This window comes from Opisthocomus hoazin, chromosome 6 (genome assembly GCF_030867145.1).
Source record: "Opisthocomus hoazin isolate bOpiHoa1 chromosome 6, bOpiHoa1.hap1, whole genome shotgun sequence".
In the NCBI taxonomy this organism is placed as follows: domain Eukaryota; kingdom Metazoa; phylum Chordata; class Aves; order Opisthocomiformes; family Opisthocomidae; genus Opisthocomus; species Opisthocomus hoazin.
In genome coordinates, this window is record NC_134419.1 from 30,874,482 (window position 1) to 30,898,015 (window position 23,534).

Here is a 23,534-nt window from a genome sequence, read left to right on the forward strand (position 1 = left end):
GCATGCTCTGACAACGTTCCTGTATTCCTCCCAAGTGGCCTGTCCCTCTTTCCACATTCCATAGATGTTTCTCTTCCATTTGAGTTTTGCTCAAAGCTCCTTGCTTATCCACGCAGGTCTCCTGCCTCCTTTGCTTCATTTCTTACGCATGGGGATGGACAGATCTTGGGCATGGAGGAAGTGATGCGTGAATAGTGACCAGCTCTCTTGGAGCCCACTACCTTCTAGAGCCCTAACCCATGGGATTCCTCCAAGTAGGTATCCTTGAAGGGGCCAAAGTCAGCTCTCCTGAAGTCTAAGGTTGTGATCCTACTTACTTATTGCCCAGCTTCCTCCACGCAGGATCCTGAACTCCACCATCTCATGGTCACTGCAGCCAAGGCTGCCCCCAGCCTTCACATCCTCGACCAGTCCTTCTTCGTTTGCAGCAGCAGGTTGAGCAGCACACCTCCCCTTGTTATCTCCTCCACCCCCTGTGTCAACAAGATATCATCAATGCTCTGCAGGAACCTCCTGGACTGTGTGTGCCTTGTGTTCCAGCAGGTATCAGGGTGGTTGAAGTCCCCCATGAGAACCAGGGCCTGTGATCGTGCGGCTACTTTAAGCTGTCTGTAGGAGGCCTCAGTGACTTCCTCTTCCTGGTTCAGGTGGCCTGTAGTAAACACCCACAACAGTGTCACCCATATTCGCCAGTCCCTTAATTCTCAGCCATAAGCTCTCAGCTCGTTCTTCATGCACCCTAGGCAGAGCTCAATAAATTCCAGTTGCTCTCTCACATAAAGAATGACTCCACACCCTGCCTTGCTGGCCTCTCGTTCCTAAAAAGTATGTAGCCATCTATGACAGCATTCCAGCATGTGAGCTGTCCCACCATGTCTCTGAAATGCTACAGCTGGAACTGTTATCCACCCACTTGCTAACAGCTGCCCCTCTCCCTGGTGCGATGCTTGCCCTCGCACCAGCCTTGGAGGTGCTAAGGCCTAAGGACTGGCCACTGCCACCGTACAGGGAGGAACCACCGCCCACCTCACCGGTGCGTGGGCATGCACCAGGCACCTCAGTGGGACGTGGGCACCCACCGGGAACCTCACAGAAACGTGTGCACCCATGGGGCACCTCAAGGGCCACGCATGCCTGTCCTCTCCTGCCTCAGGTCCCAGCCCGCATGGACAGCAGCCCCCGCTTGAGCCTCTGCCTCTCACGGCACACGCTCTGGCTGGAGCTGCACAGGGGGCTAGAGAAGGCTCTCCTCTTCTTACCTTTTCCTCATGCCACCTTCTCCTCAGAGCACGGGTGTTGGAGCTCTTTCAGGCGGAGGCGGTAGAGACGTCTCTGGCACCTGGCCAACAGGGCCATGTTGGCCTCCAGCCAGCAGAGCAGTTCGTATGTGGAGACGGTGGCCTTTCTGCAGCAGACTGTCCCCGTGCAAGATGAGGCCGTCCATCCCCTTCCCTGGAAATGACAGGGCCGGGGCACAATGAAGCAGGTGGGGGCTTGGAGGGCCAAGAAGTGTCCTACTGGGCTTGGCTTCCTCTGGAAGAACCCCAGCCTCGCAGGACTGCTCCGGGCAGCGCCTTGGGCTGAGAAAACCTCTGGCAGGCCCCGTGTCATGCTGGGGGTTTCTGGAGGATTTCAGCCCTGTAGCTTGGCATGTCCCTGGGGAAGAGGCAGAGGACCTCTTGGGGCCTGCCGAGGCTTCCTTGGCCGTGCTGGGTTTAGTTTTTCCATTGTAAGCCTTCTCGGCGAAGGCTACTGTGGTTCCCTGCTCCCCACAACCCGGTCCCTTCCTGTGGGACTCATGTCTGTGGCTCACCTGTCCTTGGGGTCCCCTCGCATTTCTCCAGAGGCGAAGCGCAATCCAGGCCACGCAGAGCAGCCACACGGTTTGGAAGGCCCTGCAAAGCAGCCAGGCGATGCCCATCTGGGCAAGGCAGTCCCAAAGCTGTCCCAGAGGGTAGGGCAGGTCAGAGGCTGTGCTCTCTGCGTTAACAGGTGGTTGCTTCAGGCCCTCAGGAAGGACGTCCATCCTGAACCTGACCCATCTGTGGACGCCGGGTACACCAATGCTGCTGCCCCATTTGGAGGCCACGCTCTCGGCGACAACGGGTGGCTCCTTCAGGTGTTCAGGAACGACATCTGTCCCGAACCTGAACCATCTGCGGAGGCTGGGAAGGCCAATGCTGCTGCTCCATCTGGAGGCCTGACTCTCGGTGACAACGGGTGGCTCCTTCTGGTGTTCAGGAATGATGTCCGTCCCGAACCTGAACCATCTGTGGAGGCTGGGAAGGCCAATAATGCTGCTCCATTTGGAGGCCTGACTCTCGGCGACAACGGGCGGCTCCTTCAGTGGTTCAGGCACGACGTCGTTCCCGAACCTGAACCATCTGCGGAGGCCGGGAAGACCAATGCTGCTGCTCCATTTGGAGGCCACGCTCTCAGCGACACTGGGTGGCTCCTTCTGGTGTTCAGGAACGACGTCTGTCCTGAACCTCATCCATCTGGGGAGGCTGGGAAGACCAATGCTGCTGCCCCACTTGGAGGCCGTGCTTTTGGCAACACTGGGTGGCTCCTTCAGGTCTTTAGGAACGATGTGCATCCGGAAGCTGACCAATCTGTAGCAGCTGGAAGGGGCATTGCTGCTGCCCCACGTGGAGGCCGTGCTTTCGGCGACATCGGCCGGCTTCTTCGGGTCTTCAGCACAGACCTCTATCCTAGCAATGACCCAGTTGGGGAGGATGGAACGGTAAGGAGCACCAAAGTACACAGGCACCAAGCAGAGAGCCATGGTGAGGTAGCAAAGCAGTCTGAGTCTCATCATGGTCTCTTCTGAGGCTAAAGGTCTCGACACGCGAACTGCTTTGGGCTGTCACCCTGAGCAGAGTTCAGGAGTGACCACCAGGACTGAGTGGCCACCCCATGTGTCTGCGCTTTCAAGGGCTTCTAATGTGACAAGTCACGGGCTGATGTCACACAAGGCTCTGTGATGTCACCAGGCCTTTCCCCGCCTACTCGGCAGGCCATGAAGGCTGAGGTGGAGCTGGGGAGCACCTGTGTGGGCAGATTTTGAAGCCTGCTGCTCCCATTGCTATGCCTGCTGGCCGACACAGAGCCCAGCAGTGGAGTGGGACTGACCCCTGCGTGATCTGGGCTGTGCCCTGGACTCGTCAGCGAGGAGCTGTGCCCAGACTCCGTCCAAGCTGCGTTCAGCAGCCAGGCAGCTCGAAACCCTCTTGGAGACAGAGTGGCAGCTCATGGGAAGAGGAAATCCAAAAATTCATTCTTGCTTTGACAGAAATCGTAACCGCCGAGACTGAGGATTGCGCTTAGTCTAGAATAATTCCTGGAGAGACCTGACCCACGGGGCCCTGGACGTGCAGCAGCCACTGCCTCCTCACTGGGAAACGGGAACCTCCTGGGAACCTCACAGGGACATGGGAACCCTGCCGGGATGCGGGGCCCTCCCCCTGGCACAGGGGCACGCCTGGGGCACCTCGCAGCCGTGGATGCCTGTTCTCACTGGAAGAGCCCGGTTCTGCCTGGCAGGCACCGCAAAATTCCACGGGGAGCTGGGAGACTGATGTGCAAGACCTCCCGTGCCTGTCTGTGCACCTCCAGGTCTCAATCCCTCCACAGCTTCCCTTTCTGTCTGACACCCCTTCCCACCACAGGTGCAGGGCTGCTGTCATGCCCTCTGCCAAGGACCTGGTAGATGATGCTGGGCATGTCATGGTACAAACATGGCAGCTTGTGTCTTTAGCAGGCTCACTGCCTGGGTTGGGCGGGGACGACGCGTGGGCACCTTCAGCCCCTCGGGAGCTCAGTGGCCATGTGTGTGGTGGGACTCCTGGCCGAGCTCTGGGCTCAAGCCTAGGCCTGGAGGCTGGCTTGCAGAAGGTCAGAGGTGTGTCTGTCCTTCCTCACTTGGGATGGTTTTGCTCTTGGATGGGGGATTGTGGGTCTGAAAAATATGGTTAAGGGAGAACCAGCCTCTTCTGAAGATCTGGGGGATGCCTGGAGAGCAAGGTGGGGCAGGTGGGCTGGGGCAGGGGCTTGGTGGGAGCCGGGAAAGGGCATATGGTGGCGTGGTAGTCGGGGAAGATCCTTGGGCTCATGCTGCTGGGACTGCCTTGCCCCACTGAAAACAAAGTTTCATAGGCACCCTGTGAAGCCTGGAGCAGGGACCCTTAGCCTTGCTCCCCCTGACGATTTTCAGTCTTTCCAGAGCAGGGGTGTTGCTCTGCGTGGTTAGAAGCATAATACGTTAGACACTCAAAACTCCATCGCTCTCCAGCCCTGCGTGAGCTGAGATAAGCTTTGTTTTTTAAGGAAGAGAAGAAGAAAGGAAACACCTTCCCCAGTGACCGCTGCTGGGGCAGACTCGTTCCCTCTTGATCTGTGATGGGGCACATGGCAGCCCTTTATCCCCCTCCCCATCTGCAGACACTCCCCAAGGCCCGTCGCCTTTGCTGTAGTCAAGGGCTCGCACTGGCTAATTCTAGGTACAGGCACAGGCAAGAGGGACTGAAGCCCTGCAGAACTGGTGAGGCTTCTCACGGCTTAAGCAGCCAAGGTGGCTCTCAAGATGAAATACCGGCCTCCTCTCTCCTGTAAAGAAAGACAGAACCAATGGATGCTGGTGTTTCTTCTGTTTTCTGTGGACACGGTCCCCCACAACATCCTTCTCTCTAAATTGGAGAGCCATGGATTTGATGGGTGGACCGTTCGGTCGATAAGGAATTGGTTGGATGGCCGCAGCCAAAGGATAGTGGTCAACGGCTCAATGTCCAGATGGAGACCAGTGACGAATGGAGTCCCTCAGGGGTCCGTACCGGGACCGGTGCTGTTCAATATATTTATCAATGACATAGACAGCGACATCGATTGCACCCTCAGCAAGTTTGCAGATGACACCAAGCTGAGTGGTATGGTCGAGACACCAGAAGGACGGGATGCCATCCAGAGGGACCTGGACAAGCTGGAGAGGTGGGCCTGTGTGAACCTCATGAGGTTCAACACGGCCAAGTGCAAGGTCCTACACCTGGGTCGGGGTAATCCCCGCTATCAATACAGGCTGGGGGATGAAAGGATCGAGAGCAGCCCTGCCGAGAGGGACTTGGGGGTACTGATAGACGAAAGGCTGGACATGAGCGGGCAATGTGCGCTGGCAGCCCTGAGGGCCAACCGTGTCCTGGGCTGCATCAAGAGAAGCGTGGTCAGCAGGTCGAGAGAGGTGATTCTGCCCCTCTACTCTGCTCTGGTGAGACCTCACCTGGAGTACTGTGTTCAGCTCTGGAGCCCTCAGCACAAGAAGGACATGGAACTGTTGGAGCAGGTCCAAAGGAGGGCTACAAAAATGATCCGAGGGCTGGAGCACCTCTCCTATGAGGACAGGCTGAGACAGTTGGGCTTGTTCAGCCTGGAGAAGAGAAGGCTGTGAGGGGACCTGATTGCAGCCTTTCAGGACTTAAAGGGAGCCTATAGGAAAGATGGGGACAATCTTTTTAGTAGAGACAGCAGTGACAGGACGAGGGGTAATGGTTTTAAACTAAAACAGGGTAGGTTTAGGCTGGATATAAGGAAGAAATTCTTTACAGTGAGGGTGGTGAAACACTGGAACGGGTTGCCCAGAGAGGTAGTGGAGGCCCCATCCCTGGAAACATTCAAGACCAGGTTGGACAGGGCTCTGAGCAACCTGATCTAGTTAGGGGTGTCCCTGCTCGCTGCGGGGGGGTTGGAATAGATGACCTCTAGGGGTCCCTTCTGACCCAAAACTTTCTGTGATTCTACGATTCTTGTCTCCCGTTTGGTGCTGCATATTTCTGGCTATGGCCCTACCTGTACCTGGGGTCTCTCCACATTTATTCAGAGGCCAAATGCAACCCAAGCCACGGAGAGCAGCCACAGGGTTTGGAAGGCCCTGCAAAGCTGCCAGGTCGTGTCCACCTGGGCAAGGCAGTCCCAAAGCTGGCCCAGAGGGTAGGGCAGGTCAGAGGCCGTGCTCTTGATGACAACGGGCGGTTGCTTCAGGCCCTCAGGAACAACGTCCGTCCTGAACCTGACCTTCGGCTCCTCAAGGCAGCGGCAGGAGACCGCTGAGCACGCTTGGGCGGGGTGGGCCACGGCCTGAGGGAGTTGCGACATGTCGGGACAGGGGTGGGTGCGCGTCCTCAGGTGGACCCCGTGCTGCGGGAGGTGAGGGCCAGCAGCGGGGCCGGGCTTGGGGGCCTACGGGAGGTGTGCGAGAGCTCTGCCCAGCACCGCGGGGAGCGTGGGGCTCCCCTCAGCAGCTGTCGCGGCCTGTGCACATCCTAACGCAGCAGCACGGTGTCACCCTGAAGAAAACTGACTCTCACCTCACTGGGACGTGGGCCGGCGTGGAGAACCTCTCCACGGCATAGTGGCACCACGGCAAGCTCGTCACGCCGCGGTACGTGGGCACCTTTCGCGGCCGTTGGGGGCTGCCCCCCACCTGACGGGGACACCCTCGCCCGACGCGGGCCGCTCCCGGGGCGAGCCGCAGGCGAGAGCGGGCCGCGCCAGACCCTGCCCTCAGCGGGTCCAGCGGCCGCCGCCGTCGGCGCGGGAGGGCGGGGCGGAAGAGGCGGGCGCGGGGCGGTGCTCGGCGGCGGCGATTGGCTGAGGCGTCGTGCGGGGCTTGACCGCTTCCTGGCGCTGAGGAGGGGCCTGGCGGGCTCGGCTCGGCTCGGTTCCGTTCCTGCGGGGTCGCGGCTCGGCGCCGGCGGAAACCGCCACCGGTGTGAGTGAGGGGCCGGGGTTGCGGGTGGCCGCCCGCGGACCGCGTTCTCCCGCCGGTGCGGCGTCGGCTGAGGCGGGCGGGGCGCGGGGGGGGCGACGGCGGTCTGAGGGAGCGTGCCCAGCTCCCCGGCTCGGCCTCCTCCTGAGGGCCGTGGCTTCGCGGCCCTGCCGCCCCCCGGGGAAGGAGGCGGGAGGGGAGCCGTGGTCCTCTCCGAGGAGCAGCCGGACGCCTCGGAGAAGCCGCTTCTGTCGTAACGTGGGTTTGAAGGGGAGGGAATCTGCTGCGGTCGGGGGTCTAAGAATAGCCTCGTCCATCGCAGCGTGTGCTGAGCGCTCCGCGCTCAACCTCAGCGGTTTGCGGCTGCGGAAGGCAGCGAGTCGGAGCTTCTGCTTCGGTAACGGGCAAGCGGCTCCGTTTGCGTTCCTGTGATAAAGTGCCCGGAGAACGTTTGGTATGAAGTAAGGTGCTTGGTCACGTAGCCAAGTAAAGCTGTGGCAGTTTTGGAGTTTAATTTAAATTGTGCCAGGAATGTTTTGTTGTTGTTGGACGCAGGGCTCTAATCTGGCTCTCTGTCTTCCAAAAATTGTTGTGTTCTTCCTAAATTTAAGTTGTTTTATTGTAAATGCTGTTTCTGCTCATTTTAAGAGTTACTCAGCCTCGTTCTGACCTTGCTTTTCCTATAGTTTCACTGCTTTCCCGTTCCTTGCTCCATTTCTGGATGGGAAGAAGACAGAACACCCTTCTATTCTTTTACTGCATGACACAAAGTTAGGCTTACTGCTTTGAATAATGATTGAATTAAATCTGTTCCTAATTGAGTAGTCATTAAAATGAAATCAGGATGAGTGATGCCCTTGTGAAAGGGTTAATTGACATGAGAGTTAGAAGCCAGTGGTTGAATATGGAAGGCCTGTGGAGTTTGCAACTGTCATTCCTCTCAGAAAAAGAATTTCTGGAGTGGAAGTGTAGTGAGCATCAGGCAACATCGTGAATCTTTGCAGATGTAGTACCATTATTAGCATCCCTCTCGCCTCTGGGCCATATAGTTATCTTCAGTTTCCAGACACAAGTTTTATCTTGTACCAACTTCTGGCTCTGCAGTGTGGCTGCTGAGCAGCGCTGTGCTGTTCGTTAGGTGCCAGCCTGCCTGAGGTCTGAGCGAGGAGTGAGAGCGAGCAGCCCCCTTACTTGAGATATTTTTTTCCTTTGGTAGATCAATTTTAAGGATTCAGGGAGGCAGACAGTTTACTGACTTTGATGTGTGTGTCCCATTTGCCTAAAGAATCATTATGCAGCTGTGGTGAAATTGCTTTTAATGATGATTATATTTTCTTCTGCTTTATTCTGTGCAATCCAGACATTGTTAATCTAGACTGTGAATTTTATAGCTGGGTGAGAGCTTGACGGCATACTAGTACATGGAAGCAGTCAGTTCTGTTGTCTTAGAACCAGACTGAAGAGAGGAAGGAATGTTCTTTTGCTTCAGATTATCACCCTTTTTTTTTTTCTTTTTTTTTTTTCTTTTGGATCAGGTCTTGAAACATAGGGTGAAGGTTTCTCTTCACGGTGCATGGACGGAAAGCCAATGCGCAGGTAAGACATTAAAACAATTGTCCTTCTCTTACGCAAATATGATAAATCGTGTGAGTTGGTTTCATAAGTGGCTAGACCACAAAATGTTGTTTGTTTTTGCCTTTTTAAAGGCCTGGCTAGGAGAATTAGATTATGAAGCATTCATATTTAGTCCTTACTTAAATCTGTTTAGTTTCCAATATTTAAAAGACTAGATGTCTTTAAATGAATATGGTGTTAGGAAGACTACGGAAGACAAGTTATCATAATTCTCCATCCCCCTCTCCTTACTTTCCCCAATTATTTAAAATCCAGTATTTAATTACTTAAGCATTCGAATTATGTGATATAAACTACCTGGGAATAAATTTAAGCTTGATTTCTAAGGGGCATTGTTTGTCCCTTAACTAAAGGAGTTTAGTTCCTTTGATGGGGTGAGGTCTTGGGTGAAAAGGAGATTTCCTTTTCTGATTATGGATGCCAGCTGCCTTGGCTCTAATGAGCTGGCGATGCAGCTGACATTTAATTCAGGGGAGTTCTTGCTGTGGTTATGTGAGAAACACTATATCTTATATAGAGAAAAAATTGTTCCGGTACATCGGCATGATGACAGGTTGGAAAACAAGATTGTCTGCTAGTTCTAGTTGCTTTTCACTATCCAATGGCAATCCCGTGGCAAAACTTAACAGCAGGTACATTTCTGTATGCGATGCAGGCCGTGTGGAAGCAAAGGTTCCTGAAGTTCTACACCTCTAAATGAAGTAAGGAGAACTCATACAAATTGCTTGGTCTGTCTGCTTCATTACAAATAATTCTGTAAGCTGTTGTGTAAGAGAAGGCAAGGAATTTTAACTATAGATGAATATGTAGAGCATTTCTATCTACAGCACTTGCAGAAACCATTAGCCTGCATTCCGTGTAAGGAGGTACGAAAAAATAGTCACTTAAACCCTTGAAGAGTGACACTGTTTAATTAAATGAACCCATCAACTGTGACAAAAAAAGACTGTGCCACTGCTTCAGTTAAGCTACTGAGTAAACCTTGGGACATATGGGCATCAATGGGGCAATGTATTATTCAATATTTTTGCCGAGACAAGAGGTGTGGTTTAGACGGTGGGGAGCTGGATGTGACTTTTACGGTGAGTTCCTTTTTCTCCAAGGCAGATTAAGTAGCAGACAGGCTCTCTTCCATCTTAGTGTTCTACAATGGAGACTGTTTAAATTTTAACCAACGTAAAACCACAGCTTTTCAGGTTCTTATGTTGTACTCCATTTATCAGAACGTTTTTGCAAAATGACATAAAATTGGTGCCTAGCTTGGCTTTTGTTCTTGTTTTCTCTTGACTTTATTTTTCATGTTCCTAATGGAAAAATTGAGGTTTGAAATTTGTTTTTGTCTGCTGTTTTCTGCATGTCGCATGGAGGTAGACAATTAAAGTGCTGAAGTTTGTATGTCTTTTGTGGGTTTGTGCCTTGGACTTGCAGTCACAGAAGTTCTGTCTGCTACTCAGACTGGGTATTTGTAGTGGTGCGCAACAGCACAGGGCTGAAGTAGTAGAGGTTTTCTGTTGTGGTGCTGATCCTGGCGCTTCAGGCTTTTTTTTTTTCTAATTTTGTATGGATAACGGATGCAGACCAGACCTTTCATACCTTTTTGTTTTCCTTCCCTCTCTGGCAAGCCAGGATAGAGCATGGTATTAACAAGTTTCACATATTTACATGGCTTTGGTTTTGAACTAACCTTTCAGCTGATCTCTGTGCCTAGCTGTCTTGTATTGCTGCAGTCTGGCCTGGCAAGCACAGCTCTGTCGTGAGCTGTGGGCTTCAGTTCTTGAATAGGCTTGCAGGTTCTGTGTGGATTGTTAAATTTTTGGTTTGTTATTCTAATTCATGTCTTAGCAGGAAATGATAAAAGGTTCCTGACTGGATTTCAGACTAAGCAGATGGCGGAGCCCTTGCTTTTATCCTTTTACTCAGGGCTCTGCAGCCATTTAATACCACATGTGAAAGTCCTGTTAGGTAGTGCAAGAAAAGGACCATGAGACTTGGTCAGTACTGTATTAGTAAACGTGGTGAGTTGGTCCCAAATGTGTACAGCTTTCAGAGGATGGGAAGTAAAATTTGAACAGAAAAGGAATTGCAGCTGTGAAGGTGATAGTAGAGAAAATGCATTGATGTTCAAACAGGATTTATCCTGCATTAGAAATGAAGTGATAGTTGGGGCAGGCTGTTCTTTCTCACTGTCAGGAAGCAGCAAGAGGTCGTTGTTTAGCTGAAGGTAAAAGCAAGGCAGAGGGGACCTCTCCAGTGAAGGGTACAGTACCCGAGCAGGGAGGGCAGAGCAGAGCTGATGGCCAGGGTCAGCCAAGGGTCCAGTGCTCACCAGGCAAGTCTGTAGCGATGAGGAAGGGCTGAAGTCAAGCCAGGAAGCCAGCTCCGCAGCTCGTTGGGTACGTGGTCAGGTGCAGATGTAGTCAGTTGAACTCTGCATTATACAAGTGTGCATAGGGTTAACAGGAGGCCAGGATGTTGACAAGAGTGGTTGATACAGGACCATCTAATCGGGAACTACTGTCCTTGGGAGCGAGGTATATCTTGGAGAAATATGTAAGCTAATTAAATGTTTTTGACCAAGTTGGAACTAACAGCAGAAGAATGCTAAAGTACTCTTAACAGAACTATCTTTAGAATACTAAAAATCGCACCCCTTGAGTTGGAGACTGTGGCCCCAGCAGAGACTCTTACCTACTAAGCAAGTGTAGTAAATTTTAGGAGTGCTGTATCTTTAAACCAAAATGAGAAGACAACTAACCAATCGTGGTTAGGAGGGTGGCTAACTAGCATTTTTAACTGTGTAAACAGGCGATGTGATTGTAACCAGGTGTGCTGGCTTTGTGGAGTTACCACCTAGCACCCATCTCAGTGCAGACATGAAACAAACTGGTATCGCAGCTCTGTGTGTGTATATTGAATGTTGCAAACGGGGTAATGAACTCCGTTTGTGAGACAACACAAATGTTCCTTTAACGTAGCTTGTGCCGGGCACGAGGGCTTGAGCAGCTTCCAGGCAAATTGGGGAGGCTCTCCCATCTCTTCCCTGGCAGCCTGATCCCCATTTAGAGCAGTGCTGTATTGGAGCTGGCTCGAGCCCAGGCAGCCGGACCCCCGTAAGGTGGAGAGCCTGCAGATCCTGACAGTGCACTACAGGCCCTCGGGAAGTTAACCGATTGCTTGGGCGTAGCTCTTGCCCGAGGCAGACTGCAAAAGGCTTAGGAAGGTTTTGGAAGGCTCCAGTAATGACCTCATCTTTCAGAGTATGGACATCCTCATCGTTGGTGAAACTAAGTTTTCTGGGCTTGGTCAGTGAAAATCAAACTAAACAATGTAAATAGGGATGTATACACCAGATCCTTGCTGCTCTTCTTTTGAGCAATGTAAAATAATATTGCAGTCAGGTTTATCTGCTTGTTTGCATAACTCAGCCTCACTGAGAAGGTAAACCTAAACCTCGCTGGCTAGGTAAGAAAGTCAGTGGCATTTTTACTAATAATCAGATTTCTAGCTAACTAATTTCTAGACTATTGATTACCACAATAAAGCATTTCCTTTTACTTAGTTGGCATGTTGTGGTGGTCACTTCTGTTGCTGAAGGTATTGCCTTTGGGTGGGCCAAATCGAAGATCTTTGTTCTAGCAGTTCCGTAGCAAATATAGGAAATACTTTCTTTGTGTATGTGTTAAATTCAAAGCAAGACATCCACAGAAATCACTGCAGGTTTGGTTTCTTATTTTCATTTGCTACTACAATCTGTTGCTACTGAAATCCACTAGAGCCGTGTCTGATTTTAGATTTCAGTCGATGTTTTCAGCCTGAGACTTGTTCTGTTTCACAGGCCTTAGGTCAGCCTCTTGTTTTCTGCTGAACTATGTTAAAGCTTGCTTGTAATCTCATGCTAAAACATACATTATCTTAAACAAAAAAATGCAGGCCACTCGGACTTGAAACTTAGAGCTCTATGACAGTATTGGAGAGAATTTTTTGTAGGTATGTGGTGTTAGATGTTTTTTTGAATTTGGGAAGAAGCTGCTATAAGCTCTAAAGATGGATGTCTCATAGGTGTGCGTGTTAATGCAGAAAGTTTTGGCAACTGGCGTAGCTAAACAAATAGGCTGCTCTGCCTCCATTTTACTCAGCTGACTTAGTGTTGTAGACTGCCTGTGTTCCCATTTGTGCTGCTCATCAGTGTGCTACAAAAACTGATCCTTTGTCAGCCCTTTCCTAATCTCATTGTATTTGCTGATTTCCCCAGCCCTGCATTTTGATGGAAGCTAATCCCGGAATATCTGCATAGCTGAGTGTGAATCTTTTATCCTTGCATGCACATTTCCTCTCCAATCCTCAGCCCTTCTTAATCACCCCGAGTATTTAGGAGCAGCTCTTAGCTTTGCATCTGTCGGGGGAGGGGAGGCAGCTAGCCTGCCATGTGAGAATCAAGTGCTGCCTTCTGTCTTTCACACCTTTAAGCTACTGACTCATCATTTCATTCTCTATGCATATATATGCATAATGCAGTTAAATTATTATCCTCATGGAGATGCATGCCATCAGACGGTGGTGTCCTTTTAATTCACACTTCTGTGCCTGTGTATAGCAGCAACCCACAGTGCTTAACATCAAGCATCTGGTTTGATCCAGTATGGAAATTCCCAAGCCCATTGACCACTAGCTTCTGCATTACCCAGAGATAAGTTATGGATGAATCAGGAGTGCTAATTTGATTATTACTCTTTTCCATCCATTCAACTTCCTCTAATCATTAACCAGCACTTTCTCTCCTGGCAGAAGGAGGCTGGATACAATGCAGGCACTCGGATAAACGCGGACGGGAACAATGCAGGAATGCCTCCAGTCCTTACTAACCAGACTCCTTTTCAGTGAGTTGATTTAAGGACGTGTTCAGCACAGTCTAGTTTGGGCAGAAAAATCCTGTTGTGCCGTTCTAGGAAGAGCTAGGACGACTGCCTAAACCTGGCCAGCTAATCACGGGGTGAAATATGGGCCACCTGATTGCTCTGTGTCAGCAAGGAGTCTTGGGTGGTGGGATTGACGAGGTGCACTGTATTCACTGTGGCAGCATAGCGTTAATGTAATCTTTTTGCACGGAGAATCTGTGCCAGTCTAAAAAGCTCTTTGAGATCTGCTTTAGGGCTGGTTTTAGTGGGGGTCATTTTTGAGGAAAGCCTACATGTGCGACAGAGGGGTTCTGCTTTCCAAAAGAAGGTCCTGTCCTGGACATAGGCTGTCTCTTGTGATCTGTAGTTCTGTGAAATAGATTTTTTTTATTTGAAGAATGTTCTGTGCTTAGATGCTTTTGACTGACAGCCTGGTCAAGACAAACTGTCCAGAATTATTACAGTAGCATATATCTTAATAGGGCTCTTATTTTTTTTTTTTTTTTTCTTCTTCTGGGGTTTGGTTTGACATAGCTTGAACCCCCTAGTGCACAATAAAATTCATTTGGCTTGCTTAGCAAGACCTGCACTCTGCAGGGGTATTTTTGTCACCACCTTTCTCCATCTCTTGGTGGAGGGATTAAATTACTTACCCTCTGGTCTTAGCTGCTGAGGACTATGAAAGTAAGCCAATTAGGTAAACTAATCTTTAGCTAAGGTTTCTTGGGGTTTTTGTAGGGGTACCATTAAACTTAGTTTGTGTGTGCTGCTGTGAGGAGAGCTTAGCTGCGTTGTTCATGAGGGACTTGGCAGAGCTTTGAAGATGGTCGTCAAATCCCACAAGGTGAATTTGGGTTGTGAGGGACAAGAGTGGCTGGAGGAGAGCGAGAGGCTGTGTAACAGCAGAAGGAGTTGTCGGAGGTGTCAGGAAAGGAGAATGGTGATGGATATAAAAAAGATGGAGCGGGGATAAAAAACTCAAGGCGTTTAAGGTGCAGAGGCTGAACAGGAGCAAGCGGCAAAACCCAGAGGGGAGAGCCAGCTGCATCTGTGTAACTAAGATATGAGGAACAGGTAATGGTCTGAAACATCTGAATATGATGATCAAGGAGAGGATGGAGGGGAATGGGAAAACGGGCTAAGATGCAAGTGAATAATTCAAACTGCTGTAAAGGGACTGATTTTTCTGTGGTTAGAAAGAGCATTTGACATAATAATGAGAGGAAAAGATGTGAGGTTTTTTTTTTATTCTTCAAGCATGCTGCAAAATGCAGTGAGCAACGGCAAAGCGAAGTTAGATTTCTTTTTAACTCTTAATACGAACAAAGTGAGGTAGTGACAGCTCACAAATGCCAGTGTACCAGAGGAGGTGGTAATGGATAGCATGTATTGGGTCTTTCGGTGTGTCTCCAACAGCTGGTGCACTCACTGGGTGATTCATAACCGTCAGTATTCCGATACTTTGCTCAGTATACTTTAATTGGTCTAAGTGATGGTTTTTCTCTGAAGTGGGAAGTGATTCTCTTTATTTTCATAGTAACAGATTTGTCACTGTTGCTGATGCATCTTTTTGAATAGTGCGTATGATAAGTGGCAGAAATTCATGTATGCTTGGAACACGCAAAATGATGTCTCGGTTACGTGTGCGCCGATCTGCCTATTTAGTCTGATTGCTGAAAATAGTTGGATTTAATTCTTATTTAGCACTGATTTCAGTCATAACGTGGTAGTGAAGCCTGGGGTGGAGGCAGACGTCTCTGCAAAGTCAGGTATGAGATGTATCACCTTGGTTCATCCCTGCAGAAGGGCTCGGGGCAATGCTGCTTTCCCGGTCTCTCGAGTTCATAGCGTACAGGGGTGCAAAGCGTGATCTATTAGCATTGTCATGCTGCCATGCAGAGGGGTGTTGCCCTTAAGCCATGGCAGAGCTGATGTCTGCTCAGGGATGTGAGGGATAAGGGAAAGGTACATGAACTTTCATAAAGAAGGCCATCAGACAGCTAGAACATTGCCTGTGGAGCTGGGAAGAGAATATTTTTTTCCTACACTGAGCCAGAAACTTGGTCTGTATATTCTCAGGTTGTTCCTCATCTCTAAAGTTACCATCTTGGCTTTATTTTCTTCCTGCTTTGGTAGCTGATAGTCATGGACACTTTGATTGTTTTGACTTTTTCATGATTGGTCTGATAATCTCAACTGCCTTCTAAAGTTCTTAGCCTGCCGTTCTTGGGAAAGATTACCCTTCTCTTGACACACGTCAGGGAAGGTGGATTGAGTCAGAAGCCTCCATAATTCAAAAAGAACTGAAGAGGTGATGATTAAATGGATGTTCTGTGAACCTGAAAGATACTTGTGGTAGGCTGCGGGCCATTTTAAGTTGCTGAAGGCTGTGTGACAGTTTAGTGTGTTCAGATATCAGTGATGAGCGACCCTATCAAAAACGTAGGTAGAAGAACAGGCAAGTTTAGTTAAATCATGCAGCTGGGATTCTTTGCAGTGGAAATCCATCTCTAGCGCTGTCAAAACTCAAGTGACAGTGGGCAAGTCAGCTAATCTTCTCTGCTTTGAGTCACACTCGAAGAAATGGGGATACTACTACTCTACCACACAAGGCTGTTAGGAGGTTCAGTTAATAAATATGTATGTGCTGTTGGATATTACAGCAGTGTGTCATAGAAAGCATATAAAAATAGATATAAATATAAGCCTGCTGCAGGTTGGCATTTGTTTACTTCTAGGTACGCTGTGGTTGGAGACAGATTCCTCTTTTACGTGATCACGTGCTTGTTGCCGCATCCCAGCATGGAGCTACAGGCACTGCTGGTTTTGCGCTGGTAATCGGTGCAAGTTGTAGAGCTTTGGCTGACACTTGGTGGGAGACTAGTTGATGATGATCCTGTCTTACGACTTCCCCCGCTGCAGGTGTACCAGTACTCGACCAGGAGAGACCGGAATGGATGTAACTAGCCGTTGCACACTCGGAGATCCTAACAAACTGCCAGAAGGGGTGCCGCAGCCTGCTCGTATGCCCTACATCTCCGACAAGCACCCTCGACAAACTTTGGAAGTCATCAATCTTCTCCGGAAGCACCGGGAGTTGTGCGATGTGGTGCTGGTAGTCGGTGCTAAGAAGATCTATGCCCACAGGGTGATCCTGTCAGCCTGCAGCCCTTACTTCCGAGCCATGTTCACCGGGGAGCTGGCGGAGTCTCGGCAAACAGAGGTAGTGATCAGAGACATCGATGAAAGGGCCATGGAACTGCTGATTGACTTTGCGTACACCTCTCAGATCACTGTGGAAGAGGGAAATGTCCAGACCTTGTTGCCAGCTGCTTGCCTTCTCCAGCTGGCCGAGATCCAGGAGGCCTGCTGCGAGTTCCTTAAGAGACAGTTGGACCCTTCCAATTGCCTGGGCATCCGGGCTTTTGCTGACACTCACTCGTGCCGTGAACTGCTGAGGATTGCTGACAAGTTCACACAGCATAACTTCCAGGAGGTAAGAAGCTAGTGTACTGGAGTCATGGTGTAAAATGCGTGAACGTGTCCTGTGAGAGCTTTGAGCAATTCTCATTTTGTGCTTCTTTCCAAATCCTGCCTTCACATCTGCTGTGTGCCCTGATAGTAATGGGTGCTAGCCTTTAGGTGGGGAAGAAAGAAGGCAGAGGTACTTGTAGGACTGTGTTGTATTGGTGGTTTGTATATGATCCATAGCATTTCTTCTCTTAAAGGTGTGTGGTCAGTGCTACGTGGAAGGCAGGGTCTCAAGCATAGTTGGAGTTTCATATTATACATGACGTGGCTGCATGATGGCGTGACATTCCACTCCCCTTTCAGAAGTGTTCTAGATTCTAAAGGATTGGAGGAGAGATAGGTGGTAAAGTAAGGACAAACCATCACAGAACCAAAAAAAAAATATTGATGCTGAGTTTAGGGATTGGAAATACGGATGTATAGAGGAGCATACAGCTGCCTCAGTGGACTCTCTTGCTCTAGCAGAACTAGGGTTTTGCATCTATTATTCGACAGAAGTTGTTTGCAAGAAATTCAGATGTGTAATTTCATAGGTGACCTTTATAAACCCAAGTCTCTTTTCCTTTGTTAATTCTGTCTAGAAGATTTTTTGGGAAAAAAATTGCCAACAACTGGTTCAGGGAAGGATGAGCATAATTAAGGCTTCTGTGAGCAATAGTCTGAGTGGGTCTTTTCTTAACTATTACATCCAGATGCAGAAAGGAGCCCAGTGCTTTTCAGTGATGTCTTTCCTGAGCCCTGGTTGGAAGGGCAACAATTTGCGTATGTTTTGGAAGCAGCTACTCTCTAGGAGTGCGCTCAGCATGAAGGTCTGTTTCCCTGCTAGAGAGCTTCGTCTTTGCCTTTTCCAGAAACTGTCCTCTTCCACCCCTTGGAACAGGTAGCCTGCTGTGGAGAAATCTCCTCTTTCCACCTGCTTCACAGGTAGATCCTTTCCAAAGGGGGTAACTCCAGTATCAACTCCTGATGCTCATTTCATTTCCCCAGAGAAGTGCCAGCATGTTAGTGCTGTGATTGATTGCAGCTTGACAACTTTTTTTTTCCCCTGCAGAAAACAGATTGGAATTGTATTAATTTCAGTCAGGTAGTACTTAAGAAAATTGAGCAGAAGCAAGCATAATTGAACTTGACTGTTAGACACACTGAAGATAATACTTGGTATCTAACTGTAGACACATGACATCAGTGTACTCTAAAGATGGCAATTAAATACATCTTTCCTAACCACAGAGACTAGAAAATAGAACTTGCTGTTTTAGATGAGAGCTTGTTTTTTTTTTTTTTGTAGAACTTGGTGATTTCCCAAAAGCCCTACATTTTAGCTGGCCATTTCATGTGCTCTGTGCTTGCTCTGCATTTCTTTTCTTCTGCATTTTTTTGGGGGAGCAGGATGGCAACCAGATGGTCGTTTATTTTCAGTGCTTGGTCTTTTTAATGGTTAGATCTGTGCTCTTCTCGTTACTGCATGAGTAGGGCATGCTTACAAGCCTCTAAATAACTTTTTAACATCATAACAATTTTGTTTTAAAATGTTTTAGCATTAATACATGCAACTGGCTGTTAAGAGCTGCCTGCTGTGGGGTTCTTTTTTTTTTGCAGTCCCTCAAAACACAGTTCCCAGTCTTCCTTATCCCTGTTAAAGCACACAAAGGCAAAAGTTTTGGACTCGAAGATGCTCTCCTCCTCAAAGATGATGCAAATTATAATTGATTTAACTGAATCGTGGTCTCTGGAAAACAATTGTTTAGATTAGAGCACTATTTCTTTGGCCTGGGCAGGTTTTGGTGTCCCTTTCAGTGCCCTGGGAGTTCTGCAACTCTTCATTCTTAACAATCACTTCTTTTGCTTCCGCTGTTTCTCTGCAGTCAGTCTTAATGGTGCTGCTTGTTGGGATTGTATTCTGTTCTGCTGTTGTTTTCCATCTGGAGGGTGGATTGGTAATCCCTGATGGAAGCCAGTGACTTGGCTACTTAATCATCCTCCACTGTGGAGGCTGAGAATGGTTAAAAAATGTGCCTTTCTCTGCAGAGGCTGTATGTTCACTGTTCCTTCAAGCTGGCAAAAAGAAACAAGATGGGAATTTCCTGAATGGCAATGCAAAATATTAAGCACTAGGCATCGGGCCAACCCATGCAGTTACTTTGAGTGCAGTCTGAATTGCTTCATGTCCTCTGCTGTGCTAACCTCTAGTTCTATTAATTTTTATGTGTATTGCTGTATTACATCATTAACTTCTTGGTAAAATGTTTTTCCAAGTTTTCCATTCCCCTCAATTTAATCTGTTGCCTGAACCCCCTAGTGCCTCTTGTGCATGTAATGTGAAATGGTTCTATTAATGACTCTGCTGTACAAGAACAGCCTTCAGATTTTTTTGTTTGGTCCCTGACATCTGTGTGAAGGGAAAAAATATACTTAATGATGCACAACTTGTACTGTGTATCAATACACAAAAATTGCGCTCCATATTGTATACTCTGACATTTGTTCTATCTGTTTGTAAATGCAGTAATGCACACGAATAGCATAGAGGAAATGTAGCCCATCCAATTCTTGTTTAGTAAGAAAATCAGTCAAACAGACCATTAATATTAGTCAGGTAATTATTAGTGTCCTGGTAATTATGCCAAAATAAGCCAAAGCATTTTAAATAATTACTTGGTTTACTAGGTAAACTAACAAGTGGCAGAGTAGTAATAACTCGGTTTGCAGAAGTGCTTCCAGTAGTTTGAGTTTTGTGAGGCCATCGATGCAACTGGGGTTTCTGAAGTGGGTGGAAGGGGGAGTCTGGATGACCACCCCTAACTCGTAGATTTCCAGAGCCTCTGTTTTCAGAGACTTAGGCTGCACTTACGCACTCTTGGGGTAAAGTTTAGACATAAGCTGGTCTATGTTAGAAGGGAGGAAGACTATGGAAAAATGCTGATAAAGATCTTTAACGATCAACCCAGTTCTTTTTCCAAGGCTGAAGAAGCGTGTGGGCTAACCTTGCTGTGGCTCTCACTGCCCCTAAAAGCCCCCGGGATCCTAGACCAAAGTCTGGTAACTGATCTCGCTGTCTGCTGTGTTCCTTTTAACTATATTTGCTTTTGTCAGTACTTGGCCTTTTTTGTGTATTCATTCAGTGCTCTTAATTAATTTCTTTAGCTAATTAAAAGGACTGCACAGCTGACTGCTGTTGAGATGATCATGTCAAAGAATGCACTTTTCTTTCATTTATGCTGCAAATCATAAGTCATGGAATTCTAATGTGGTCTCAAGTGATAAGGACAAGCCAATATTGAGTAGTTGTCTGTCACTGAACCTGTGGCAGGTTACAGGCTACAGACTGCGAATGCTTGTAGGGAGGCTGAGCTGGCAGTCATCAATCAGACCATTTCCATAGTTCGATTCTTGCATCTTTCCATCCTGCTCAGTGTCAGTGCAGAAGACGTGGCTGTGCGTGAGCTCGGTAACCTCCTGAGGCAGGCGCAGGCTGACTCAGGTGTGCTGTGGGGTGGGAGCAGTCCTCCAGGAGCTAAAGCCTCCCGAGAAACTCGGTCGCTAGCTTGGGTACTAGAGGAATTAATGTGTTTGCAGATTGTCAGTGGCTTGAATCTCACAAGAGATAGCTCCTTAGGGGGCTCTGATTCCCTTTTAAGTGTGTCTGGACTTATGCATGCTCTATGTATATATTTAGAGCAAATGGAAGAGGTAGGATCAGATGAGTGCATCTCCCTCTGCTGAAATATTTTCTGTTCTGCCACAAATTTGGATTCAGGAAGATTTTTCCATGTTCTCTGCAATGCCCTGGTAACTTGTTTCTGAGACTCTTATTTTTGTGTTCTGTTTTGGATTTCTTGTGAATAGAGCCTCTCTATTCTGATACCACTTTTCAGTCTCGCATTTATCACCTATCCAGCATTTTTATTTCTGCTTTATATATTAGACACTGCAAACAAGGAGACGGATTTTAAAGGGCTTTGTTTTTCCTAAGTTGTGAAACCTAATCAGTGTGTTCTGTGGTTTAACCCTTTAAAAGTGTCCTACAGAAAAACTTGGTGTAAAATTCCCTTTCACTTGTGTGCCTATCTGAAGGTGTTTGTGTTGCTAGGGTCTGCGTTCTGCTCTGTGCAGCAAACCCTTCACCTGTGTTGATGTCAAATGAGTGACGGGTGTTTCGCACTTGACGGGATGAGTCCATTAAACTAATTCAAGTGGGCTGTATCCACTGTAGAGTTGCACTGATGAGCTGGAGTGGTGAATGGCTCTGGTGCTTTTGCCACTGTCCTTACCTTTTTTTCTTTTCCTTGCCTTTCTATTTAACCAGGTAATGGAGAGTGAGGAGTTCATGCTGCTCCCTGCCAATCAGCTCATAGACATTATATCCAGTGACGAGTTAAATGTTCGCAGTGAAGAGCAGGTGTTCAACGCCGTGATGGCCTGGGTGAAATACAGCATTCAGGAAAGAAGACCCCAGCTGCCACAGGTAATCTGGAGCGCAGTAATGTTCAAGACCTCTTTATCCAGGGGAAGAGTGATGAGGGCTGATACAGCAGTGCCACAGCAGTGTCACCATTCTGAATGCCTGCAAAGCCACAGTAATTCTCTGACTTCCACCCGCGTTAGGTGGCTTGCACTTTCCCTTCATCTAGTGTGGAAGGTGCAGTGGCTAGAGCCTTCAACGGGGGCCTTGTTGAATTGTTTCCAGGTAGGACTTGCCAAACTATATCATTCCAGTAGCCTGTCCAGACAAACCTGCCTGCATTGCTTTGAGTGTTGTATAAAAAAACATAGCAAATAAGAAAAAGCTAGTCTTCATTTGCGGTGTATCTTTAAGCTCTGCTGTTTGATTTATGCCTCAGCCCTCATGATTTTATACTGGAGCTTGACAGAATGGTTTTGTTGAAGTACGATGCTTCATCTAAGCCAAGCCAGTTCACAGAGAAGCACCCGTTCTGACAAAGCTGTCGGCTGGAAAGCCTCTGAAGTCTCAGGCTTTCTGATCAAAAGAAGTGAGAGGCTGTCTGCCTCAGTGTTTCTGCTTTGGATATAGACATTAAATGCAACTTTATGTAGTGAGAACCTTTTGAAAATTGTTTCAAAAAAACCCAACCTCTTGTTCTCAAGGTAGCTCTTAATGATCTTATAACTGTGTGCCTTTTTAGGCCTCTGTCTATACCTGTTTACTCCCCTAAATTCAAAGCTGTTGTGAAAGGCATGTTACTTGTTATTGTTCAGTCACTGCACAATACCAGTCACATTTAAGAGAGCTAAATGGTTGATAAAACATCGAACTAAACTAGTGTTTTGGGCAGATGTATTGGCACCTGTAATTTTATTTTCAATTGTGACCTTATTTTCAGCTGTTAATATATCCAATGGATTGCCCGTGGACAAAGACTAATTTTCTGCTGAGTATCTAAATTTATATACTGAAAAGGCAAAGATGCCGTAAGATGAGCTGCATTCAAGTAAAACACCAGAGTTTGGATGTGTAAATGACTGTGCATGCTTGCCAGAGGAATTAACTCTTTCTGAAAACTTGTTAGCCACTGTTGTTTTCTGTTTGGCTTCTTACATCTCTGGAGGTGTATGTGGTTTACCATGTATGTTCTGTTTTAGGTCCTGCAGCATGTCCGTCTACCGCTGCTAAGTCCCAAGTTTCTTGTGGGTACAGTGGGCTCTGATCCGCTTATTAAGAGCGATGAAGAATGCCGGTAAATCTCCTCACTGATTTGCAGAATTAGATTTTGTTGTATTTGGGTGCCTTATTTGCATATGTTCTCTAGAACTGTGCTGTCAGTGGTAAATGGATGATACCTCAGAATTTCCTCTTTTGCAAGTGAGGAAATGAGAAATGCAAGAAAATGTGTTTACTATTTGCATAATAGTCAATAGCATGCCCTAGAAGTGTGTTCTTCCAAGTTTTTAGTGAAATAGTAAACTTTGAGTGCAGTTTTACTGTTGGTAAAATACCCTTCGGTGTATTGTTTTCCATTTCACATCTTTTGTTTCTCTAGTCATGGTCTTTCATTACAGCTTACCACTTGTATGGCATTCATGATCTTACTAGGACTTAAAGTAGTTTTTCTATGTAAAAAGTCTGCACTTTGGTAACTGAATTGGACTCTGGTGTTAGAGCCTGCTATTTCTTGCAATGTTAGTGCAGGGAAACTGTCATTTCGTCCTCTTACAGGATGAGTCTCACCTTTCTAGTTCTGCAGAGTTCTGTATCATCTATAAACCACGCAATTTTTCTTGTGCATAATGTAAAAAAAGTTCAGGGGATAGGCTAAGCTATTCTCTTCCTAAATAAGCATTCATAGTGGGGGAATTTTTTTCTTTTTGTTTTATTCAAGGGTTTGGAATATTAGGATTAGCCCAGTTGGCAAGTCATGAGTGGACGGGCAGTGTGAGCTGGCCAGAGCTGATGGAGAAAATCTTCATCAGAAGGGTACTATCTCCATCTGTTGGTCATGTGTGCATATTATGTATTTGTGTGCTTTTCAGCTCCTGCTTTGTTCCTAGGCAAAACAATCGATTGTTACATTTTAGCTTGAGGCAGTCAGGGTTTTTCTTTTCTCCATAGTAAGTGTGAGAAATCTCTTACAGTTTTTTATCAGTTTTTATTGCAAGCAATATCTATTGCTAATTCTGGCCAAATATTGATACTGGTCTACTGCTGTCACTGTGTAAATGACTTGTAAGCAGCTGATGAGTACTTAGGTGACAGTGTGCAC

At 47.7% G+C, this 23,534-nt stretch overlaps 2 protein-coding genes across 6 annotated transcripts in view; one reads left to right on the forward strand and one right to left on the reverse strand.

Annotated features, from left to right (window-relative positions):
* Window positions 1-448: 448 nt before the first annotated feature.
* Window positions 449-3,146, reverse strand: LOC142361580 (uncharacterized). Its single transcript, XM_075422485.1, has 3 exons — window positions 1,814-3,146; window positions 1,260-1,452; window positions 449-473 (listed from the first exon to the last, which is right to left on the reverse strand). Exons 1-2 carry the CDS (start codon window positions 2,816-2,818, stop codon window positions 1,267-1,269), a joined length of 1,191 nt encoding a protein of 396 aa, XP_075278600.1. The 5' UTR covers window positions 2,819-3,146; the 3' UTR covers window positions 449-473; window positions 1,260-1,266.
* Window positions 3,147-6,673: 3,527 nt separating this feature from the next.
* KLHL20 (kelch like family member 20) overlaps window positions 6,674-23,534 on the forward strand; it is a 28,487-nt gene continuing 11,626 nt past the window's right edge. For 3 of the 5 annotated variants that reach the window (XR_012764207.1, XM_075422488.1, XM_075422490.1), the window contains exons 1-3: window positions 16,175-16,780; window positions 21,122-21,280; window positions 22,417-22,511. Coding sequence is in view for 4 of the 5 variants with exons in the window: in XM_075422488.1 (XP_075278603.1) it covers window positions 16,175-16,780; window positions 21,122-21,280; window positions 22,417-22,511 (860 nt within the window). In the remaining variant the exon portion in view is untranslated. Of the gene's footprint in view, window positions 6,758-8,289; window positions 8,351-16,174; window positions 16,781-21,121; window positions 21,281-22,416; window positions 22,512-23,534 lie in introns of those variants that run through there. The other 2 variants (XM_075422489.1, XM_075422491.1) reach the window with 1 other exon arrangement.